Consider the following 15,036-nt stretch of genomic DNA (forward strand, 5'->3'; position numbering starts at 1 on the left):
TGGGTATGGTGATGACTTTTTAGACATGACACCAAAGGCATGATCCATAAAAGAAAAAATTGATAAGCTGAATGTCACTAAATTAAAACTTTTTGCTTTGTGAAAGACATTGTCAAGAGAATGAAAAGAGAAGCCACGGACACTGAGAAAATATTTGCAAATCATATATATCAGGGGTCCCCAACCCCGAATACTTGTCCGTGGCCTGTCAGATTGGGCTGCACAGCATGAGGTGAATGGCAGGTAAGTTAGTTAAGCTTCATCTGTATTTACAGCTGTTCCCCATCACTCACATTACTGCCTAAGCTCTAATGTATCCTGTCAGATCAGTGACAGCATTAGATTCTCATAGAAGCACAAACCCTTATTGTGAAATGTGCATGTGAGGGATCTAGGTTGCACACTCCTTAGGAGAATCTAAGGCCTGATGATCTGTCACGGTATCCCATAAAACCCCCAGATGGGACCGTCTAATTGCAGGAAGACAAGCTCAGGGCTCTCACTGATTCTACATTATGATGAGTTGTACAATTATTTCATTATATATTACAATGTAATAATAGAAATAAAGTGCATGATAAATGTAATGCACTTGAATCACCCCAAAACCACCTGCCCCCACTCCAGTCGATGGAAAAATTGTCTTCCACAAAACCAGTCCCGAGTGCCAAAAAGGTTGAGGACTGCTGACATATACAATAAAGAACTATCATCCAAAATATAGAAATAACTCTTAAAACTCTGTAAGAAAGCAATTAAATTTAAACACCAGGCAAAAGACCTGAACAGACATCTCATCAAAGACGACACACAGATTGGAAGCAACAAGAATGCTTACCAAGTGCTGATGAGAATGCAAAATGTTACACTTTTTACAGCAGCTTTATTCATAATTATCAAAGCTTGGAAGCAACCAAGATGTCCTTCCATAGGTGGATGGATAAACTGTGATACATCTAGACAACAGAGTATTATTCAGCACTATAAAGAAATGAGCTATCAAGCCATAAAAAGATACAGAAGAACCTTACATGCTAATTACTAAGTAAAAGAAGCCAATCAGAAAAAGGACAAACTTTATGATTCCAACTATACGACATTCTGGAAAAGGCAATCTATGAGGTCAGTAAAAAAATTGGTGGTTGCAGGCCGGGAGTGGTGGCTCACGCCTGTAATCCCAGCACTTTGGGAGGCCGAGGTAGGTGGATCATCTGAGGTTAGGAGTTTGAGACCAGCCTGACCAACATGGAGAAACCCGTGTCTACTAAAAATACAAAATCAGTCAGGCATGGTGGCACATGCTTGTAATCCTAGCTACTTGGGAGGGTGAGGCAGGAAAACTGCTTGAACCAGGAGGTGGAGGTTGCGGTGAGCTGAGATCGTGCCATTGCACTCCAGCCTGGGCAACAAGAGCAAAACTCCATCTCAAAAAAAAAAAAAAATTTTTGGTGATTGCGCAGGGGTGAAAAGGCCAGCACAAAGGATTTTTAGAGCAGTTAAACTGTTCTGTATGATACTATAATGGAAGATACATGTCATTACACGTTTTTCAAAAACCACAGAATGTACAACATCAAGAATGAACCCTATGGTAAACTATGGACTTTAGGTGATAATGATTGATCAATGTAAGTTTAAAAACTGTAACAAATGTACCACTCTAGTGCTGGATGTTGACAGGGAGGCTATGCATGTTTGGGATGGAGTGGGTTGTATATGGTAACTTTCTGTACTTTCTGGTCAATTTTATTGTGGGTTTCTGGTCAATCATGTTGTAAACCCACTGCTCTAAAAAATAAAGTCTACTTAAAAGAGAAAAACAAAACAACCTTGGGATAAATATATCATGTATCTCCTGATGTATTACACTGAGAGGGACACAACATCACCTATGCAAAACACTTGCTAATGATACACTTAACTTATATCTAATCACAAATAAACTACACATATCCAAATTGACAGGCAACCTATAAAATGCTGACTTTTAAAAAATGGCCGTATCAGCCAGGCACGGTGGCTCACATCTGTAATCCCAGCACTTTGGGAGGCCGAGGCAGGCAGATCACCTGAGGTCAGGAGTTCAAGACCCATCTGACCAACATAGTAAAACCCCACCTCTTCTAAAATATAAAAATTAGCCGGGTGTTGTGGCGGGTGCCTGTAATCCCAGCTACTCGGGAGGCTGAGTCAGGAGAATTGCTTGAACCCAGGAGGCAAAGGCTGCAGTGAGCCAAGATTGCATCATTGTACTCCAGCCTGAGCAACAACAGTGAACCTGTCTAAAAAAAAAAAAAAAAATTGTAACATAAAAAGACAAAAAAGAAAAGAAAAAAAATGAAGAATTTTTCTAGATTAAAGACCAAAAAGGTTTAACAACTAAGTGCAATGAGTTATCCCTGATGGGATCCTGGATTGAAAAAAAAAAAAAATCCAGGTATAAAGGATACTTGTGAAAACTGGGGAAATCTGATTACAGATTACATTATTAGTTAGCATTATATTAATATTAAATTTCTGTAGTGTGATAGTTGTATTATGATTACAAAGAAGAATATTCTTACATGATACACATCGAAGTATTCAGGAAGAAAAGTCGGGTAATTTCCGTAACTGACTCTCAAAAGGTTCAGCAGAGAGCAAGAGAGAAAAAGGACCCAGAGGAGAAAGGGGAACAAGATAAAAAAGTAAGACCAAGTAGAGTAACATTTTTTTCAGAAGCTGAAGGAAAGAAAGTGTGAGTCAAGGATTTTATAACCATCCAAACTACATATCTTGTAACAAAATTATACAAAACCAGTTTGTAAGATGGGTGAACTCAGAGAACATCATAATTCCAAGTTGTTTTTAAAGAATCTACTGGAGGCCGGGCGCGGTGGCTCAAGCCTGTAATCCCAGCACTTTGGGAGGCCGAGACGGGCGGATCACGAGGTCAGGAGATCGAGACCATCCTGGCTAACACGGTGAAACCCCGTCTCTACTAAAAATACAAAAAAACTAGCCGGGCGAGGTGGCGGGCGCCTGTAGTCCCAGCTACTCCGGAGGCTGAGGCAGGAGAATGGCGTAAACCCGGGAGGCGGAGCTTGCAGTGAGCTGAGATCCGGCCACTGCACTCCAGCCTGGGCGACACAGCGAGACTCCGTCTCAAAAAAAAAAAAAAGAATCTACTGGAAGATGAACTTCATCTATGAGATGATTAGGAAATGTTGGTGAAGAAGTAGGGAATAAAAAGCATTAAAATCACTTAAAAAAAGGGGGGTATTTTAAAATGCTAAAGGCATTCAGTTCACTTCAATTCCGAGTAAAGTTATAACTATTATAAATAGTTATGTACCACTTATCATAGCAGCCATCTTTACAAAGAAGAAATTCCATGAGATGTATGGAGAAACAGACAAACACCAACAACAGGGAACATTCCACTTTCAATCAAGAGAATGAAAAGGTTACAGAAGCCCTAAAAAACATAATAAAGTTTACCTTATTGCTAGAAGATAACTCTGCATTCAGAGAGAACAGCTTCTTTTTAACTACACATGGAATAGTCACAAAAATTACCATATACGTGTATTAAGTCACGAAGAAAACCACAGTAAAAACCATAATGAAAAAATACAGACAAAATTATACAATTGCAATGCAATAAAACTAGAATTAACCAAAAACAAGAAATCCATTCTATCTGCTATTTTTTTAAAAAGTAACTTGGGTCAGAGGGCGAATACTAATAAAATAAAAAAAATCTTAAAAAATTAATGAAAGCACTACAAGTCAGAAGCTAAGGAATGCAACTAAAATAGCAATCTGATAAAAACTGAGATGCTTTAATGTTTATATCAAAACAAAAAATAAAATTAAATGAAATAAACATTGAACTCAAAGGATTAGAAAAATAAAGCAAAAGAAAGGAACAAGAGAGTGCCAACAAATACACAAAAACTTGCGCAACTTGAGAAACTTGTTTTCTAGAAAAATACACCAAATATATAGAATAGGAAAATTTCTTAAACTTGAATGTGTAGAAATAAAAAGTTTAAACAAAACAAAAATCCAAAGATGAAATAGTTATCAGAGTTAATCTAACCAAAAAGCACCAGTATAAGCCTTCAAAAACCAGATAACCCCTGTATTAATCATGTTTTTTACTTTATCTTTCATGTTTTGATATTTTGGGAGGGGAGTTGGAGGGTGTGCTTATACATCCAGAGAGAGACTGCCCTCTCAGGACCAGCTAATTCCTTAAGGAGGTAAACTTACTTCAGAAAACATGCCTCATATGCAAGCCAACCACTATCTAACTTTTACACACAAGCCAATAATTCCCCACTATTAAATCAACTCAAGACCATACACCAGACAACAACGGACAGCCCCTAGTCCCCACAGCCTACTGAAATTACTCAATCTAGCCAATCCTAAACCGTTTACTCTGCCCTGCCTTGTCTTTTCCATAAAAGGTCAATAATGGCTCTGGTCTAGGCTTTCCTTTAGCTCCTGCTTCTGACTCCTGACAAAATCTAGTGCTTCCTTTGTAGCCCTGCATAGTGTGGTATGTCCCCTTCTCTCAGGAAATATAAGTAATAAATAATCATTTCAATGGCATTGATCACTCCATGTTTTCCTCAGTCACCTCTATAAATTAAAATTCCACTGATGCATGTGAGACAACCCCAAAAGTACTTAAACTGTTCCAAACCACAGAAACAAAAACATTTTTCCAAATTCATTTTCAGGGAGCAAAATTACAATGATACTTATCTGATCTGATAAAGATTACAAAAATAAAGACCAATATCACTTATAAATATCAATAAAAATATGAAATTAAATTTTAGCAAACATAATTAAACATGACTAAGTGATATGTATTTCAGGAATGCACAGATGGTTCAACATAAGAAAATCCACTAATATAATTCACTATATTCATAAATCTAAGAAGAAAACACATTTATTCTTCTCCATAGATCCTGAAAGGTCATTCAACAAAATCCAACACCCATTCCTAATATAAACACTCAATAAAATACAAGTTGGTAAACACTTCCTTAATATTAGAAATACATGTGTATGCATATATAGATATATAAGCCAAAAAGCCAGCAACTTAATGAGGATACACCACATACATTACTGCAAAATGAATAAAGTACAGCTATGTAATAGACAAGAGAAAAAGATTTAGTCAAATGAGTAAGAGAGGAAGAAATAAAACTTTGTGTATTTATAGATGACATAAAAGATATACCTTGACAACCGGAGAGAATCAATCATAAACTCATATAAACAGTAAGAAAATTCAATAAAATGGTAGGATGTAAAACACTAAAAAATGAAAATCATCCATATATATACACACACACACACACAATAGCCTGTGAGAATATAGTCATGTGTTGCTTAACAATGGGGATATGTTCCAAGAAATGCATCATTAAGGTGACTTCATTATCGTGAAATCACCAGGGTATACTTCATAGATGGTATAGCTTACTACATGTCTACAGCATGTTACCATACTGAATACTGTAGGCCACTGTAACACAATGGTTAAGTATTTGTGTATCTAAACATAGAAAAGGTATAGTAAAATTATGATATTATAATCTTATGGAACTACCATTGTATATAGTATATATATTTCCACTGCTGATAGAGATGTCATTATGCAGTGCATAGCTGTATAACAGAAGGGAAGGGGACATTTACAACAGCAATAAAAATGATAAAATACCTAGGAGTAAGCACAACAAGAAATGTGCATAACCACTATACAGAAAACCTTAAAACCCTGCTTTGCAAAAGTAGTCTGCTACTTTTGACTAAAGTAGACTAGAACAAATGGAAAGCCTTTTTTTTTTTTTTTTTTTTTTTTTTTTTTTTGAGACGGAGTCTCGCTCTGTCCCCCAGGCTGGAGTGCAGTGGCCGGATCTCAGCTCACTACAAGCTCCGCCTCCCGGGTTCACGCCATTCTCCTGCCTCAGTCTCCCGAGCAGCTGGGACTACAGGCGCCTGCCACCTCGCCCGGCTAGTTTTTTTGTATTTTTTAGTAGAGACGGAGTTTCACCGGGTTAGCCAGGATGGTCTCGATCTCCTGGACTCTTGCTCTGTTGCCAAGCTGGAGTGCAGTGGTGCGATCTCGGCTCACTGCAACCTCCTCCACCTCCTGGGTTCAAGTGATTCTCCTGCCTCAGCCTCCCAAGTAGCTAGGACTACAGGCGCACACCACCATGCCCAGCTAATTTTTGTATTTTTAGTAGAGACGGGGATTCACCATGTTGGCCAGGATGGTCTCAATCCCTTGACCTCTAATCTGTCCACCTTGGCCTCCCAAAATGCTGGGATTATAGGCATGAGCCACTATGCCCGGCTGACATATCTTTTTAATGGATAGGATGATTCAACATTAATGAGATACCTGTTGTTCCCAATTTATGAAAAATTAATGTAATCTCAATAAAAGCAATTTTTTAAAATGTAGTTGGACCAGTTGATCCTAAAGTACATGTGGAAAAAAGCAAAAGCAAGAAAAACCAAGAAACCCCTGAAAAAGAATAGTGTGAAAGGGGGGTATGGGAAGAAGATGCTACAAAACAGCATTATAAGTCTTTATGATTAAAATGGTGGTATTAGGCAAGGATCAATGATATATACAAGGGAATATGACAGAAAAGCTAAAACAAAACCAACTATGTGGGGAAACTTAGTACATCATGTAAGTGTCATGTCAAATTACTGAAGAAAAGGTAAAGTTTTTAATAAATGTTGGGGAAATGGATAACTTTGGTAGAAAAAAATTAGATTAACACTTCACAAGAAATACCAAATTTGACTTTTAAACAGATCAGAGATCTAATGTAATAATAGAGAAATCCCCTAAGTATTAGAAGAAAACATGAGTGAATAACAAACTGTTATTTGAATTCCTACAGTCTGGTAATTAGGAAAGCTTTTCTAAGACAATCAAAATCTGGAAGCAATAAAACAAACGACTGATACATCTAACTATGTAAAAGCAAAAACTTTCTGTATGGCAAAAGATAGAGTCAAAGACAAAGGGCACACGTATCTATAAATGATATAAACAGCTCTAAAAAATCAAGAAAAATTAGAAACCAAAAGTCAACACAAAAAACTATCAAAAACATGATCACATAATTCACAGAAAAAAAGGCAAATGATTCTTAAATATACAAAAAGGTACTTGACCTCATTCATGAGAGAAATGTAACATAAACTCAAGCTAGAGATACCAATTCCAATCTATCAGACAAAAATTCAATAGCTGAGCCACAACCTATGTTGGTGAAGTTATAGAGAAATGGGTATTCTTATTTATTTATTTATTTGCTGGTGAAACTGCAAAATGATATAACCTCTACACAGGGCAATTTGGCAGCACATCTAATAAAATCACATATGCATTTAGTCTCCATTTCTGCAATTCCACACCTAGGAATCTACAAATATACAATGACAAAAATACAAAATGCACATACACAAGGTTATTCATTACAGCACTATTTGTAACAGCAAAAGCTTGTAAACAAGTTATGAAAATGAAGAATATATCTGTATACCTGTGATGGTTAATTTTAGGTATCAGTTGTCAAACATTATCTTGGGTGTTTCCTTGAGGGTGTTTTTGGACGATATTAATATTTACATTGTTAGAATGTAAATAAAGCACACTGCCTTTCCTTAAAGTGAGAGGGCCTCATTCAATCAGTTGATGCCTGAATAGAACAAAAAAGCTGACTCTCTCGTGAATAATTACAGAGAATTCCTCCTGCCTGACTGCCTTTGAACTGGGACACCGGCTTTTTCCCGCCTTCAGACTCAAAGTGAGACATCAGCTCTTTCTGGGTCTAGAGGCTGCTGGCCTTTAGACTGGATCTATACCTTCAGCTCTCATGGACTGCCACGTTGCCCACTCACCTTGCAGATCTTAGGACCTGTCAAACTTGATAATCATATGCATTAATTCTTTATAATAAATCTTACTATACATACTAACAGACACATCCTATTGTTTCTGTTTCTCTGAAGACTTCTGACCTCTACCAAATACAATGATTCTCATATTAAGTAAAAAAGAAAGGTACAGAGTATATAACAGTATACAACACACCACCACCTACAGGGATAAGAAAAGGTGGATATATGTACATATGCATATGTACATGGATATGAATTTGTTTATTTTTGCAAAAACAAACACTGGTAGGATAAAAACGAAACAAATGAAAATGGTTACCCATAGGAGGTGTTACCCGGTGTAATGCCTATATGACATAGTTGAATTCTGACCCTGCCCCCCTGCCCCAACTCTGCTTATCTTTAAGAAACAGGATACCTGTAATAAAAACTTCCCTTTGAAATAATGAGACCAGCTGAGACTGGTTAGAACCAAGATAGCTGACTTAATGAAAAGACCTCACATTTCATTACCATCTCATTTCCATGCTAAATGAAATGGTACTCCCACCAGTTCCATGACTGTTGGCAAATGACCATAACAACTGGAAGAAGCCATAAAAGGACAAAAAGGACAGTGGCACTCCAGTTCTAGAACGTTCACTGCCCATTTCTAGAAAAGACATGAATATTAATCCTCTTGCTTTTAATGTCCAATGCCTTCATTCGAAAACCCTGTATTTTAACCACCCAGCCTCTCACTAGTGGAGAAGTTGAATTGTGAGCCATGCTCCTGCTTCTCAATTCCATGGCCATCAAATAAAGCCTGCACTACTTGATACTCACTTTTGGTTTTGTGTACTGGTTTCGTGACAATGAACAGGGAAAGACCCCATCTTCTGGGGAATCAGCTTTGTTGGTAACAGGCAGGTGTAAATGAAGAAAATAAAAAGGAGTCTTTTTTGAGTATACTTTTTAATAAAGTTTGACTTTTGAACCATGTAAATGTTTTATATTCTCCAAAATTAAAGAAAGAATAAAAACCCCCCAAAATTGAAAATAAAGTGAAATCAACTGTATAGCAAAATTGGTATTACAACCATACAGAAAAGAACTATTTCAAGCAATTTTTAAGCATATATTCTGATCCTTGGTGGGATATGTTCTAAAGACAAAAGAACTGCAAAGAAATCTTAAATTTCAATTATTTTATTTTTAGAAGATCAGTACTGCAATTTTTAAATCATTTTATATAAATTGTAGGAAAAGGCTAATGTATTACTGTAATTCAGAACCAAGTCCTTCTGGGTAACAGAAGAGAAATAAAAAACAGAGAAGTTAAGCAAAAATAAATATAAATGTAAACCAAAGTTGTTAAGCAAAAATCTTGTATATTAAATTGGAGTGGAAAATATCAATTATGAAGTTGATTGAATATTTATATATAACACTATATATTATAACATATATATTTTTCTAATTCTCTTTACCAAAAAGATGCAGAATAAAGCATACCCTGTGCACATCTAGTGCCCAGATGTTACTTTTCAAATGCTATTTCCCACTAAATGAAACTAGGACTCCTTGAAGAAAGAGTCTGATTCCAGGTCTCGACGAGGGGAAGCAAAGACTCATCTTTGTACTAGAGAGCAAGAAAGTGCTCACAGGTGATGCAAAACACAGAAGCAAACTTTAACTGGGCTCCTGCTGCCAAATATGAAATTATTTGAGCACCCTACCCCCCAAAAAAGACTAACAATGAAAAATGGAATAAAAATCTAAGATGTTACTGTGACATTCCAAAAAAAAAAAAACAAAACAAAACCCACAACCCATTTATTCTAACTGTAATTGACTATTATACCAATTGCTTTTGTGAAAACTGGTAATTAAACAGAATTACATATATTTTTTTATTCTGCTTTTCTGGATAACATGTAATCATCATTCACTGTTTATAAAGGAAAACTTTTATTTACAAAAGAATGCCAGCTAATAAATGTCAAGAAAAAATACAATTTTAAAAATAATTATTTTGTAACCCCAAATGAAATATTATTTAACAAATGGAAGTAAAACTGTTTGTTGAAAGACTGTTAGGAAAGAGGATTGCTCCACAAGCCAAAATACCACTCTACATATTACTCGTTAATTATAAAGGGATAAGTTTACAATGAAAAGATTGAGTAGATACCACCTTAAACAAATGACAACATTTAGTATCTCTAATGATGGTACACCTCACAATAAAAATCTACTAATATGACACAAAATGATGTATAAAGCTTCATCTAATAGATATTTTTGCAAAAATACCGGACCTGAATCAATCCTTCAGACCCAACTTTCAGTTTACAGAAAATAAATGAGACTGAGGAAATAAATAATTGGTACCATGAGAAAACAATCAGATAAACCTGAACGTAGGACACAAAACTAGTTTGGAATTAGGATACAGATTATCAGAGCAGCTCATATGATAGAATTTAAAAAACAACATATTAAAAAGAAATAATGAGAGATGAGAATGCAAAGGGGTCTAAAGGAACTAAATAACAGACAAGTACAAGTCCTTCCAAAATGAGAAGGGATCACAGGAACTGGGGCATGTGCTGAAATGGTACCTGGGCTGCAGAGAATCAAGCCTTCTAGGGTAGAAATACTCTGCTGGATTAAAGGGAAACGGCAGAGCTTTTAACAACTGCTTGGCTGTGTGACAGATTGAAATCTTTAAGAAACTCAAATTTAGAGATAATTCTCCCCATTCTCCTCCTGATTTCCTCCACAGGTCTATTTATGAGTATGTGAAGGCAGCAACAGCACTGGAGGCTGCAAGTGGGACTAAAAAGCAGAAAAAGATTAGGTTTATGTCCTGCAAGAGGACTGCACCTGTAATATACACAGAACAGGATTCATTCACTATCAAAGCACTTGAAACCAGAAGTGAATTGAAACCATCTAAAGCGGTCATCCAGTTCCAATACAGCTCAACTCCTGATGGTATCAAAGTGTTCAGTCTTTCATTCCAGCTTCCTGTCAGAGCAAAAAAAGCATGCCTCTCTGGAGAAAAATGGTATTTATGCCAATCTCTTCTAAACACAATGCCAGTATAAAAAAAGAATTACCACACATAAAGCAGGAAAAAATGATCCATAACCAAAAGAAAAAAATAGCCAAAAGAAACAGACCCACAGATAAGACATGTTAGAATAAGCAGACAAAAACTTTAAAATAAGTACTATAAATTTATTTTTTTAAAATAGAGAAAAAGACAACCCAAATGGATAAAAACAGAGAACTTCAACAGAAAAATTAAATCTCTAAAGAGCCAAGTAACTATTATAGAAAAACCGAGAAAAACGGTATCTTAAAAACATCTTTATTGGTAATTGATAGATTAAAAAGCCAAGAAAGAAAAATCAGTAAATATATATAGAATATTGAACACTATTAACCAACTTCAACCAATAACTGGAAAATGCAGAATGTGGGATATTCTACAAATTAACTGACATTTGTCTAAAAACTCAATGTTATGAAAAAAACAAAAAAACCCCAAGAACCTAAAGAATTGTAACCACCAATGTATGAGACTTGATTGGATTTAGAAAAAAATTATATATATATATATATAAATTTTAAAATATATTTTGAAGACAGTGAGAAAAATCTGATCTTATGAACTAAATATTTTAGAAAATTAGAAGATTACTGTTAACTGTCTTAATATGATGATGGCGTTGTGGTTATGTAGAAAAATTTCCTAATTCTTAGGAGATGTATGCTAATAGATTTACCGATAAAATGTAATGTTATCTGCAATTTACTTTCAAATACTTCAGGAAATAGTGTGTTTATAGTATATGTTTCTCTGTATTTAAAAGAGCTAAAAAGGGCAAATTCCTTTATTGAAGGTATAGCTATACCTATATATTGCATTTTTTTCCTGGCTTTTAATGCTTCATATTACATATAAAATTTTATTATTCTGTCCTTAGCAGGATGCAAGGCTTACCTCATATAACATATTCCCATAAGTTTTAAGTACAACAAAAGCAAACTTTTGTCCAACCCTTTTTAAAGCCCACTTTAGCTTTCAAACTGACATTACCTTTAGAATTATCAAAAAGAGAAAAAAACTGCATATAGCTCATAATTATATAAAACTCAAGTTTCAAAATGTAATATTGTTTCAAAGTCTTTTCCCTCAACCTAGTTTTATGTTTAAAGACATTACATAACTTCTCTTAGTATTACTTCTGATAGTAAAAAAAATAATAAATTTAACCATATCTTGCCACTGTTCTTTTTTTAACAGTATGACCTAAATTCCTAATGATTTTTTTCAGCAGTTTACATAAAAAATGACCTCATGTGATAATATAACTATTGATAAAACACAAATCCAAGGAAAAAGGAAGAAGACTGAAGTTTGAGGCAGATTCACTGTTTAAGCAGAAGGTAAAAGCAAATGCTCCTATGAGAATACCACATATCAAAGTTCATTTAAGAGATAAAGTTTGAGGGCCTGCCTGCTGTACTGTAATAGTAATTTAAAAGTACTACTGCTAAAATCCAACAATGATGATCTTAAACAGCAACAGTACTGATTTCCTGATTGGATTACACTGCCACTTTCTGTAACAGGGGAACTATTTGGTTCAGTAGTATGCCTCATTTTGTGTTTCTTGAGGGAGAAAATGTATATTCTGCAGAAGAGTCAGATTTATAACCATTTTCTCTCTAGAAATGCAAATAAAAACATTTAACCCCAATCATCCCATTTCCTATTATTCTGGCACCTTTCTTTAGTTCCTCAACTCCATTATTCTTTGACTCCATAATCCACTGATGGTACCACTTTCTCACTATACTTTGTATTTTCAATTCCCTTACATATCATCATAATCACTAAAATGTGTGCCCCATTATCTCCCTGGCTCCTCTCTGAGTCATTATATTTATTTGAGCATTAATCCTGGTACACCGTCCTGTCAACTCACTATCTCGTTCACCAACTGTTTAACTATAATTTCATGCCATGATTATTAAAGCAGTTTTCTAACTGGGTTCCCTTACTGACACCCTTGCTCTTCTTATAGTCTATTCTTAACACAGAAATTAATTCTTAAGAATTATTGACACCTGCAGATGGTTAATAAAATCCTATCACTTCTTTTGTCAAAACAGCCAATGACTTCCCATGTCAGAGTAAAAGACAATGTCTTTAAAATGGTTCACAAGACCCTACAAAATCTAGTGCTCATTACCTTATTTTCTACCTCTCTTCCTCTGTCATTTTGCTCTGGCCACACTTTTCTCCTGGCTATTTCTGAAACATGCTAGCATGCCTCTACTTTAAGATCTTTAGACTTGGTAGGGCTGGCTTACTCTCTCATTTCCTTTATATCATTGGCACATATCACAACAGTGAAACCCTCTTCCCCAATCTTACTTAAAATTGTTTTGGTTTTCCTTGTTTTATTTTTCTCATGGCGCTCACCACTGTCTGAACTAGTATAAATTTAACCAACATATTGTTTCTGGCCACTCACCCCCACTAGCATGTAAGCTCTATGAGAGCAAGGATTTTGTGAGTTTTATTGTACTCCTAGTGCCTATAATATGACTGGTACAAAGCAGACAATTACTAAATATTATTTATTAAATAACTAAGTTAAATGCATATTTTTCTCTGAATTATTTGTTGAATGAATGCATTATTACAGTTTTAAAATAAGATGTAAAAAGTTTTGAATAAAAATTGAAAGAAAATGTAAACCAGAAGTTATCATAAACTTACTGTCCATGAGAAAGACAATGTTTTTTTATTTAGTCTCTAGTTTTTTTTTTTTTTTTTTTTTTTTTGGTCCAGGGTTACATTTGCAGGTTTGTTATATAGGTAAATTGCATGTCACAGGGGTTTGGTATATAGATTATTTCACCAAACAGGCAATAAGCATAGTACCCAATAAGTAGTTTTTCAGGGAATTCATGTTTAAGTTTAGTCAATATACTTATCCTTTCTTATAATTTTACCACATTGAGAGAACTAGTATCAGCATTATTTCATTTTCTGGTATTTTTAACATTAGCATCTATATTATGAGAAAATAAACATTATCCAAAGTCAATATAAATGCTGGAATACCCTGAATCATACATCAGAAATTCAAGATATAAAAATTTTAAGATGTTTTAAGACTTTATAGAACTTTTACTTGAATCTAAATATAATTATCCAAAGAAATTTTTATACCATAACTTATTAAGGAGTCAAGTATTAAATCATTATATTTAAATGTATTGTATGTATTAAATGCATTTAAAGCCATATTTTTTAAAAGTTAGAACAAATGTGCCAAAAACATTTTTATTTAAAAAGGTGAATGAAATTGACATAGGGAAAGTGAAGCACAAGGGAGAAAAGTTGTTTTAAAAGACAGGATCTCTTTCATAGTATTTCTGGTATTCTATTTTGGTACTATGAATTATACATAGCATCACTTAGATTTAAGAGCTTCTGCCAGGTGCGGTGGCTCACATCTGTAATGCCAGCACTTTGGGAGGCCCAGGCGGGCAGGTCACGAGGTCAGGAGTTTGAGACCAGCCTGGCCAAGATAGTGAAACCCCATCTCTACTAAAAATACAAAAGTTAGCCGGGCGCGGTGGTGGGTGCCTATAATCCCAGCTACTCAGCAGGATGCAGCAGCAGAATTGCTTAAACCCGGTAGGTGGAGGTTGCAGTGAGCCGAGATCACGCCACGCACTCCAGCCTGGGTGACAGAGCAAGACTCCGTCTCAAAAAAATAAAAAAAAAAAGTTACAACAATACATTAGAAACCAAAAACGTTAATTCATAAAAGTACTTACCTGCAACACCATTCAATACGACCTTCACCCTCACAAGTTTTTGCCCAATGATTATCTGCCAAATTTTTCATTGCAACAGCATATTCACAAAGAGTTTCTTCATCTTCACAGTGTTCTCGCCAGATCTTATCAAAATCTCCCACTAAAAACAAACAGATAAAGTAATTAAGTTTACATGAAACATGTCAGACTCTTGAAATAAGTTTCAGCACAATCTGAAATTATTTAAAGATAAATACAAGCAAA

At 35.1% G+C, this 15,036-nt stretch overlaps 1 protein-coding gene across 1 annotated transcript in view; it reads right to left on the minus strand.

The window, feature by feature from the left end:
* Nucleotides 1–15,036, minus strand: part of BMT2 (base methyltransferase of 25S rRNA 2 homolog) — a 122,957-nt gene that overhangs the window by 91,127 nt on the left and 16,794 nt on the right. The window contains exon 2 of the mRNA XM_015134769.3: nucleotides 14,791–14,932. Within this exon, the coding sequence (XP_014990255.1) occupies nucleotides 14,791–14,932 (142 nt within the window). The remainder of the gene's footprint in view (nucleotides 1–14,790; nucleotides 14,933–15,036) is intronic.

Source organism: Macaca mulatta, chromosome 3 (genome assembly GCF_049350105.2).
Source record: "Macaca mulatta isolate MMU2019108-1 chromosome 3, T2T-MMU8v2.0, whole genome shotgun sequence".
Taxonomy (NCBI): Eukaryota; Metazoa; Chordata; class Mammalia; order Primates; family Cercopithecidae; genus Macaca; species Macaca mulatta.